This window comes from Geospiza fortis, unplaced genomic scaffold (assembly GCF_000277835.1).
Source record: "Geospiza fortis unplaced genomic scaffold, GeoFor_1.0 scaffold231, whole genome shotgun sequence".
Lineage (NCBI taxonomy): Eukaryota > Metazoa > Chordata > Aves > Passeriformes > Thraupidae > Geospiza > Geospiza fortis.
In genome coordinates this window covers 1,935,228-1,945,846 of record NW_005054351.1, presented here as the reverse complement: position 1 = coordinate 1,945,846, position 10,619 = coordinate 1,935,228, and the positions used below count along the sequence as shown (strand labels likewise).

Genomic DNA, 10,619 nt, shown 5'->3' with positions numbered 1-10,619 from the left:
GAATTGTCCTGACTATAATGTAAAAGTGTAGTATTGCTGTTATCATTTGGAACATTTTCAGTGGTTTGGATTCAAATGCTTGTACACAAAATGGATGTTATAAATACTTAACCTGAAGAAATGGGTGCCTTTTGTGCTGTTGTTTCCTTATTTTGGTTTATTGTGCTTAGTAATTTGCTGAAGTTTGAATATACAACATTTTGTTAAGGATCTGTCATGTAATCTGTTGGTTTTTCTCTGGTGCAAGGATAGCTTTATTTTAATACATCTGAAAACTTAAAATTTAAATTGCATGACAAGTTTTGATTGTAATTTAAATCTGTCAGATTTTGTTTATATCTCAAGAGTGACAGATTGAATGAGATTGATTGTTGGTTTGGTTTGGTTTTTTAGACATTATTTGATAATCAGATGAATGCTTCAAAGAAGGAAGACTCAGAAAGCATTAATAAAAATGACACTTCAAAGAAGATGTCTGTTGAGAGAGTTTATCAGAAAAAGACTCAGCTTGAGCACATCCTCCTCCGTCCAGATACCTACATTGGGTCAGTTGAACCCTTAACTCAGGTAAGGGTCACTAAATTTACAGTCTTAATGGTTTTTATTGTTTTAATGAGGAAATGTCTCTTATGGTTATTAAATAGACACATCTCTGGTTTCACAGTTTTCTGAATTAGAAGGTTGAAAACTGTGGTCTTGTTTATGTATGCATGTGTAAGAAGGAGATAGGACTTGCTTTAAGGCATGTAGTGCTTAGTGCATCTGAAAAGATAGGATCAAAAAGTACTAAATCCAGTCAAAACACAAACACTCACCTATGTGTGTGAACAGACAGCTCTGTGTGTATAGGTCTGTGCTCAGAAACATGCTTATGTGCACACACATATCTATGCATATTTGTAAGTAGCATTTATACCAGGTGCCAAAATGCTTTGGTCTCTTGGTTTAGGTAGAGAACAGAGAATTTAAGCCTCCTGCTGGCACTTTCTTCAGTTGTTTTTGTGAAGTTGTAAATTGCTTTGAACTTCACTGTCTGTACTGTTGGGAGTTCCCCGTCAAGCAGAAAATAATGGATTTTCATTATGGAATTCTTTGTGGGTACTGCTATAACTTCTGCAGACTTCTGCTTTTGTCTTGGATAGCTGCAGTAATCAGACTGTAAGAGGAAAGTTCCTGAAGGAAATAGATCTTAGAGCATCATAGACTGGTTTACCAAGACAATAAATACTTTTATTTTGTTTCCATGTAGTTAATGTGGGTTTATGATGAAGATGTAGGAATGAATTGCAGAGAAGTTACCTTTGTTCCAGGCTTGTACAAGATCTTTGATGAAATTCTTGGTAAGTATTTTTAACAACAATACTGCCTTAGCATTGTGGAGTACAAGCTTTTCTAAGTGCTCTCAAAGTACATCAACTTGTATCTAAGTTTAAATCCCAGACTTGATTCCTGCAAAATTATAGAGCGTAAAAATTTTAGTGCATTCTAGAACTACAGAACAGGTTAAAAGGGAAGACTTTTCAGCTGAACTTGTGAGAAAATGTAAATATTTGTTCCTGAATATCCAAACTAGATCATTCTTTATGATCAATATTGTTACAAGATTTTAATCTGTGAAGTGTTTTTAGGGCTACAATTTAAAGGGATATTTGAAAGAAGATTATTCCTCTGAAAGAATACAACTTCTGAGATGTCTGAGTGTTCACTTAGATCATCCTTTCATCACTTGTTAAAACTTCCTCCTTCTCTACAGAGGGATAGTGGTGGTAGTTTTCATGAATCATTTCTAGACTTCATACAGTTTTAAAATAAATGAGTATCATACTGCCATTAAAAAGCACTACAACTGAGGTGCAAAAAAATAATTTTAGAAAATTTTGTCAAAATTCTCTGAGTTACTGTGACTTACTAGTTGATGATATTCTGTTGGTGACAGGCACACAATAATCAGCAGTAGAGATGTGAAATATCTGAATACTGTGCTGTCTTCTGAACTGATCTAATTGACATGAAATCTTGGACTTATGAGCTTTTATGAAATTCTGTTTAAAGGATTGGTGGGGTTACCTCATAAATTAAATTATGGTCTACTGAGGTCAGTTTTGTCATGACCTTCATTAGGTTCACGACTTTTCTACATCTCTAAAATTGCTTTACAGCATTGCTGTCTTTGAAGCAATACATCTTTACCAGATGGAAAATAATGCTTAGTATTTTTTCAATATTATTTTTAACTTATTACTTAATTTGGTAAACATGGGAATGAAAACCTTTAATCACTTCTGTTTTGAGTGCTGCCTCATTGATGTAAGTTTTTTGGCTTTTCATGTTAGGGAGACCACTTCCATATTGTCCCATTCAGAAGGAAGATCATATTCTGTCGTTATTGTAGCACTTCACAGCTTATTGCTGCTTTATGAAGCGCTGATAAGTGCTCCAGAGAGTGTGGTTTGAGAGCTAGGTGACAATGTAATAAAATTATGAAAATGGGACATTTTAGCTATGCATGCTTTTGAATGAAACTTCATGATATTAGCAAAAGCATTTTGGAATATCTGATCTTATACTAAGGTCCTTGTCAGCTGTTAACATATTGTACTGTGGTGTTTTGGGGTTTTACCTTCATCTGCTTCATGGATGATGAGACAGAAACTGAAAATGACTGTAATGTGTTTTCATGTTTAGTGGCCACAGTCACATTTCTGCTTCCTGTACTTAATATACATGGCAGTGCAATTTAACTAAATTCTGATAAGTGTTAATTTCCAGTTATCCATGTTTTGATCCTAATCTGTGTAGACTGTTAGTTACAAGTCTTGCAGGCTCTTTAAAGAGAGCTTTTGCTGCAGTCAAAACACTCCTTAATGAATGTGACTTTTTTGGTGGGTTTCCATGTGTAAACTGGTCTGGTGATGCATATAGGTTTCTAGGGTTTTTCACATACCTGCTGCAATGAATATCCAAACAAGAACAACAAGAAAAGAGTGAAGTGCTCAGTATGTTAAGAACAGTTATGAGCTCACAAATGCACTTCTATATTTATTTCTGAGACTGTCTAACTGCTAGAAATAGAATCAGTAATTATAAGAAGGTTGAAAAATATCTTCTTGTAGTCACTTGGTTGTATTTATAGACTCCAGTGCTAAGATACAAAATATATACAAAGAGCTGCCAGATTAAGAAATACCTAGACTGTTGTAACTGGTGGTGGAATATGTATAAAATCAGTTTTACAGACCCAGAGATTAATAATTGCCTATGAAGTGTTAATTTGTGCTCCTTTGTTTCATAGTAAATGCTGCTGACAATAAGCAGAGGGACAAGAATATGACTTGTATTAAAATATCCATTGATCCGTAAGTAAAAGCATGTTTTCATTTGCTTTCCCTGCCAGTGCTATTGCAGTTCAGATTTGTACAAATGATTTTACTAATGAAATTGAATTTCTTGAAAACAGAATATTTTTGGAATTGTTTCCACTAGCTTCATATTTTAAGATGAAGAGGTGAATTAAAAGTGGTTAACAGTAAATGCTACCATTCTGAATTTATAATAATTGCTTTCCTTAACCATTTGTTAAGGTTTGAATGAAACTTAAAACTAGAAGTTCATAAAATTTATGATAAATTTAAATTGGCAGTGCGTAACTATAGCCAGCCAGGTTCTTTACAAATCTTAAATACCAGCTTTGAGGTTTTGTAACACAGTTTTGTCCCTCTTGAACTTCTGTGTTAACTCCTTTAGCATTAGGATTAGACTGTTTGCATTAGTCATCTATATCACACTGAAACTTCATATTGCAAACACTTCATTACCATGTTTTTTGAAACTGAATACTTGAAGAGATAATTTTAGGTGAGAAGTACTGTATTTAAATAGATGCTAATTGGGTTCCTTTGGTAGTACTTTTTCAGTGACATTTAACTGAATAATAAATTATTTAGTAGCTAGTTTTCAGACCTAACCTTTAGGATAAATATGCTGAGAAGCGATTTTTCTACTTCCATCATGGAGTGGGAGGGAAAATTATAGATGTGTAAATTTGCCTGACCTGTCCTGATTTTAAGCTCTCTAATACTCAAAAATGAAAATCCTGTGTAAGAGCTAGAAATATTAATGATGCCAGCTATTGATGGATTTTGGCACTGATGCATAAAATAAGTCACAATATTTATCATAGCTCAGAAATAACACTTTTAAACAGATGATAACTTGTCTGGATGGACTTCAATGAAATCTTAAAAGCTACATCTCTATCTTGAGTTTAATTTTGTCACTGAGTGTCAGGCTCCTGTTGCAGTTCATGTTGACAGTGAAAGCTCTTCAAACAGTTTTTTTTTGGGTTATTATTGTTGTATGAAATACTGTCATGCATGGACAATTAAGCTCCTTCTTCCAAGACATCTAATAAGCAAAAATAAGTGGAGCTTTTTGTAATTAAAATTGTTAGAGCTCTAAGTAAATGTGGTAAGAATATGGTCTTTTGCTATATTTTTATGTAGTTATTTTATTTACTGTCCTTAAACAGGTATGCAGAAGTCAGTTTTCAAGATTGCATTCATTTGCTTAATGTCTTCACTATTTTCTAGGGAATCAAACATTATCAGCATATGGAATAATGGAAAAGGGATACCAGTTGTGGAACACAAAGTAGAAAAAGTATATGTACCTGCTTTAATCTTTGGGCAGCTACTAACATCCAGCAACTATGATGATGATGAGAAAAAAGTTACAGGCAAGGCTATTTAATGTGCTTTGTTGTATTCAGTTAAGCCATTGTGTGACTCTTCAGTATGCTTCCCCTTCTTAATTTTTGTCTTTATTTTCTGTTTCATAGCAGGTGATTACTCAATCACCAATTACTTTAGCTCTTTATTAGAGTAAAAAGACTTAAGGACTTAAGATCTTACTTAAGACTTAAGATCTTACTTTTTCTTTTTTTAATACCAGTATTTAGAGAGAACTTTACATTTACATCTCTAATGTCAGTACTCATCAACATACTTTTAATTGTAATGTATATGAGTATTTAAACACTTCTGCTCCTAAAATGCAGGGGAAAATAAATTTGATAAATTAGGATATGGTTTATTATCCTAAATTTAAAGTGACCCTAGTTTACTATATGTTGTTTTTTTCAGGTGGACGCAATGGCTATGGTGCAAAACTTTGTAACATATTTAGTACAAAGTTTACAGTTGAAACTGCTTGCAAGGAGTACAAGCACAGCTTTAAGCAGGTATAGAAATGTTCAAAGCTTCTGTCCTTTTTTTTTTTTTCCCTGTAGTTACAGGCCTAAAATTGAACACATATATTTCAGGAATGTTTAACAAAATGGATAATTTCTTATTCAAAGGGAAGTGTAGAATTTGCAGGCTAGGTTAGTTCAGTTGGTAAAAATTGGTATTTCTATATGTTAGGCTTTTTGGGTAAAATAATACTTTCTTTGGACTGTTTGGTGACTAAAACCTCCCCAGTTTCTGTTAAAACTAAAGTGTATTCATGTACCTGTGAAAAGGAATATAGTCAGTTGAAACATTTTGGAATTGCTGTTGTATAATTTGTCAAAAAAATCTTTCTACTTAGCTATGCAAACATGGAAACAATTATCTGTGTAATTTTGTATGGTGTTAGGAAACAGATTTTTCAGTTTTTATGTCATGAATTTAACTAGTCCCACATGGACTTCAGTGCAAACCCCCCACCTGAACCCATTGCTCATTGTTAGCATACAGACCAAGAATGTGGTCAGGTCTACTGTATATAGCTTTCAGCCACCTTTCTAAAAGTTTAAAGTACTTTGGCAGAGTATTAGATACCAAAGTTCCTTGGCTTTACAGTCTTTCCCAGCTGGGGGCTTTCTTCTCTTAATTTCTAGACAATTAATTAATTTCTGGTCATGCTGTCATATCAATACATAAATAATACACTTCATCTGTTATGCCTGTCTCTTAAAAATGTAATATTTTATGCTGACTGCCAGAGGGCAAATTAATATTGGTTCAAGTGTACTTTTTGAAAATGACTAAATGCTTTATGGCTTAAAGCATTGCTATGTTTGCAGTATTTTCAAAATCTGTGAAAATTTATTAGAACTGAACTTTGATATATGCTGTGAGCGGATGTTCTGCTTGATCATGCAGATGTGCCCATGTTCTTAAATAGGGAACGATACAAGATTCCAGAGTCAAATCTGAACACCATGGGTTTTTGGGGTTTTTTTTTGGCACACTGCACAGCCACCAAGATGCTGTCTTGGAGACTACTGAGTCTCTGCACAGGGGCTAAAAAACCTTCCTGTGGAGGTGTGTAGTAGATTGAAAGTGTTAAATGGATGGGTAACAAGGACTGTAATCCCAGCTCACTTGTATCTAATTTTGTAAGTTCTGTGGGAGGCTCCATTTGCATTAGAATCATGTCCATCAGTGTAATAATACCTGCATGTTTCCAGAAACCACAAATATGCTGTCACCTATGTTTGTGCTTACCTCTGTAAAGCAATTAACTTTGTGTAGTGTTTTACCAGAGGAAATTTCTAAGGGAAGTTTGTGAGCTTTTTCTTGTGTAACTGTTGCAATCTCAGCATAGCTAGAAAAGGGACTAAAGGAGGAGGATAATATCTTGTAAACTAACATCTAAAATGTTTTGTTTCCAAAGACTTGGATGAACAACATGATGAAGACCTCTGAACCCAAGATTAAGCATTTTGAAGGTGATGACTACACATGCATTACATTCCAGCCAGATCTGTCTAAATTTAAAATGGAAAAACTTGATAAGGATATTGTAGCCCTGATGACAAGACGAGCGTATGATTTGGCTGGGTCGTGCAAAGGAGTCAAAGTCATGTTGAATGGGAAGAAACTACCTGTAAGAACATCATCACTTGATATATCTTGAGTGTCCTGAGTATTTGCTGCAGAGGGTAGTGACTGTGACCTGTTACTTGTAGGTAAATGGATTTCGGAGCTACGTAGATCTTTACGTGAAGGACAAGCTGGATGAAACCGGAGTCGCGCTCAAAGTCATCCACGAAGTCGTGAATGAACGATGGGATGTGTGCCTCACTCTGAGTGAGAAAGGGTTCCAGCAGATCAGCTTTGTAAATAGTATAGCTACCACAAAGGTGAGTGGTTAGATCAAATGGTACAAAATGGAAATGATAAAATGCGTGCCGTGCCCAGTCAGGTGTTTGATAAAACAGTGAGTCTGGGTTGCTATAAATAAATAGGTGAGGTAATCCACTGCATGAGAGGAGCTGGCAGAGCAATTGGATGCAATCAAAGTGCATTCATAGCAGTATTTCTACATAAGCACTACTTTTGAAAATGCTAGTAATCATTGGTGATACTGATATCTAATTTGAGCATACACGGTGTTGAAGAAAATGGAACTAATTTATTTCTTCATTTTTAACACATTGTAATAAGATAATTCTGGAAGTAAGGTTAAAAAGTGTACAAATGCCTTTAAAGCTACCAGTAGCAAGTTTGGAGGACAAAAATGGTTTTTGGTGTCCTTGAGAAATGGCTGTCCATGATGGAAAAAATTGCCCTGAAGTTGTTGAGGTTAATTTTCTTTTATTTGTGTATCTTTATAAGGATACATAGGTTTGCTTTGCAACTACAGTAGTGATATAATAAGAAAGAAAGATCTTAAGTTAGCAATGTGCTCAGCATACTAAATAAAGTACAGCTTGGTGCTTCTCAACTTGTGGGGATGGTCAGGCAGGAAGGGGATCACCTGAAATCAACCAGCATAACTCTTATTTACACCCTTTTGGCATGGACCAGCTTTCAGGCTCTGTGGTCCACCATGGTGAAAAACAGTATTTGTCACTCTGCTCTTCACAAATTGCTCTGGATGAGTGACCTAACAACTAGGCAGTTAAGTTGTTAGCTCTTACTAAACAGTCTAGTTATTAGAGGTAGCAGATCTAGCAAGCTGGATTTAACTGGACTAGAGCAAGCAGTCCTACTAACTGGTGAGACTTTCTAGAGAATCTTAACTGTGAGCTTTCCAAAACATGGAAAGATAAGAATTGTTAATCAGACACTTTGAAACCTCTCCTTGCTCACATCTCTGTTGAAAGAGTCAGAAGAAAATTCTAATGGTAGCATAAATGGTTCATAAGCACCAGTGGTGCTTAGTCTAGCAGGTGACCAGGAATGTCAGTGTTAATCTTGGTAGTAGGTGATGTGTAGCCACTGGTTGGTGGGACGTAATTTTTATTACAGAACTTCTTTTCAGTCACTCTCAGTATGGCTGGATGAATATTCTGTGGTAACAGGGTAAGTTTATTTCATTGTAGAATATTTACTTTTTAAGTGTGCATTGCAGTTAAAAACATTGTCAAAACTAGGGGTGACAAATCAGGTAGTTGGAGGGTTACAACTTTGTTTTATTTCAGGCCTCTTTGTACAACATAAAGAAAAATAACATAACCTTAAAGATGTGTACAATACTTTTATGAAGAAACTGGTGTTGTAGAGAAACTTCATTATGGCTGATAACAAGCTAAAAAAAAAAACTACTTGAAAAAACTGAATACTTCTTAAGTAAAATAAATTGCATACACTTACTCTAAAGATTTTGGATTTTACTCTTCTGGATTAATTTTCACTGTCATGCAGTTACACATACATTGTTATTATATATTCTTTTGGAAACTGCTTAGGAGAAGTTCTGTGTATTCTTCAAAAGTAGGTGTTGTAATTTCTAGTTTTCCCCACTCTCTCAATCCATGCTTTATGTGTGTTACTGGGTGTGGGATGTTGGGGCAGGAGCCCCCTCACCAGCAATTGTTGAGCAGCTACCCTCTGATGGGATATAATGGGTAGTAATTAACTGCTTCAGCTGCCTATCCCCTTAGTGCTAACAGGTGAGGAGCTCATGCTAGCTGTTATTTGTCACTGTTTGCTGACAGCTTTTTGTTTCTGAATCTGGATAAATTTCACCCAGCTGTAACTTTCCTCCATCTTTTTTTAAACTTGCTGTAAATTACAAGTAAGTTTTTTTTATGTTGGTGGCATGGTGTTTTTTGAGGGGTGTTTGGGAGGTCAGGCAGTATTTTGAGGTACAACTCCCTTGTTTAGTTCTTGTAAATTTGTTACCTTTTTTAGCTCCCCATTTAATCAAAATTTTGCCATAGCAGACCGCCACAAAGTTCAACTTCAGGCTCTGATACAGCACTTGAAAGAATGTTTGTAGGTATTAACAGTTGTACACATAACCTTCAGTGAGACTTGAAAACCGATTAAATGTGGTCTTCTTAAGTTCTGAATTTCAAATAGTAGCTGTGGCAGAAATTGTAGTAGAAACTTCAGCTATTGACATAGCAATCTAATACTATGTATATGCTCTAATATGGTGGCACTGCTAACTGTAATATTACCAATCATTTTAGCAGAAATGTTCAGCCAATACATTTGCAGTGTCAGAAGGTAGACTTGCATGGAGAGAGATTCCAACATGCTAAAATTTGCTGGAGTGTTCAGCAAGAAGTTCAGGATTATTCTAGATTTCAGATTTATTTTCATAAAATAAGTATAATTTATTAAAATGGAGAAGAAAATAGAATCAGAATTGTAAAACTAATTAAATGAAAATTTCAAATTTAGCTTCTGAATTTTTCTGCCATATAAACCATTTATCTGTCCATAGAGTTTAGATGTAGCTTACTTCCAAATCAGTGGAAACTGTTGGCTATGAGAAGAATAGAACAGTATATAGGAGGCAGTCAAAGCTTCATTTTTAAGATTTTTGTAAGCACTTAATTAGATGCCTTTGCATCCTGAAGTTTGCAAGTTTCCATCATTACCTTCTGGAAAAAGAAGGATATGCAGTTCTAGCTCTCTTTCTCCATAATTCAAAAGTTCTAACCATCTTTGGCAGCCCTCTAGATTCAGAGGGTATTTTTGCCTTTGTGTCTTTTATGGAATTGTTCTGACAGCTGGGGCAGTTCCAGGCTGCTCTGGTCCATTTGCCACCTGCTGGTGAGATGGTTGAGAAGGTCCCAGCTGAGCTCTGAGCATCCCTTACTCACAGCTGCTTAAGAATGGACTCAGGAATGGTGAACTGCTGTAATAACTAGTAAATTTCTCATTTTCTTGGTATGTCAGATGCTACTTTTAGCAAAATTTAAAAATTGCTAAAGCTTTAAATGCAAAAATATATTGAGATGTTCCCATAAGCATAAATTTTCAGTAATGTGATGAGTAAAAGAAATGCATTTCAAGATTGCCATTCAAGTGTGGAATGATTTTGAAATGTGTAATTTGATATTTTCCAGTAATAGCTTTTCTTTACAGTTTGGAAATGGATTTCTTTTTCTTTAGAGTGGCAGGATATTGATAGATCGGCTTTCCATTGACCTCTCCCTCTACTGAAACTCTGTCATCCATATGTGGATAAAAACAGTTTTTTAATTTTGGCAGCTTTTGTGGTTTGGATGTGGGTTTTTTGGTTGGCTGTTTTTTAAGAAGAAATGCCATGAGAAAAGACTTTGCACGATGCTTCTAATGGTTCATGTTGCTGTTTTAGTAGATGACTCTAGGAACAGAGAGAAACCATAGATGGTTTCTTTGAAGTGCAACTACTGGTTTAGTTATGACTAATAA

The 10,619-nt window shown here is 35.1% G+C and overlaps 1 protein-coding gene across 4 annotated transcripts in view; it reads left to right on the top strand.

The window, feature by feature from the left end:
• TOP2B (DNA topoisomerase II beta) overlaps positions 1 to 10,619 on the top strand; it is a 61,418-nt gene that overhangs the window by 17,145 nt on the left and 33,654 nt on the right. For all 4 annotated transcript variants that reach the window (XM_031058885.1, XM_031058883.1, XM_031058884.1 and 1 more), the window contains exons 2-8: positions 394 to 567; positions 1,250 to 1,340; positions 3,293 to 3,356; positions 4,590 to 4,735; positions 5,142 to 5,239; positions 6,658 to 6,870; positions 6,953 to 7,126. In XM_031058885.1, the coding sequence (XP_030914745.1) occupies positions 412 to 567; positions 1,250 to 1,340; positions 3,293 to 3,356; positions 4,590 to 4,735; positions 5,142 to 5,239; positions 6,658 to 6,870; positions 6,953 to 7,126 (942 nt within the window). In that variant the 5' untranslated portion in view covers positions 394 to 411. The remainder of the gene's footprint in view (positions 1 to 393; positions 568 to 1,249; positions 1,341 to 3,292; positions 3,357 to 4,589; positions 4,736 to 5,141; positions 5,240 to 6,657; positions 6,871 to 6,952; positions 7,127 to 10,619) is intronic.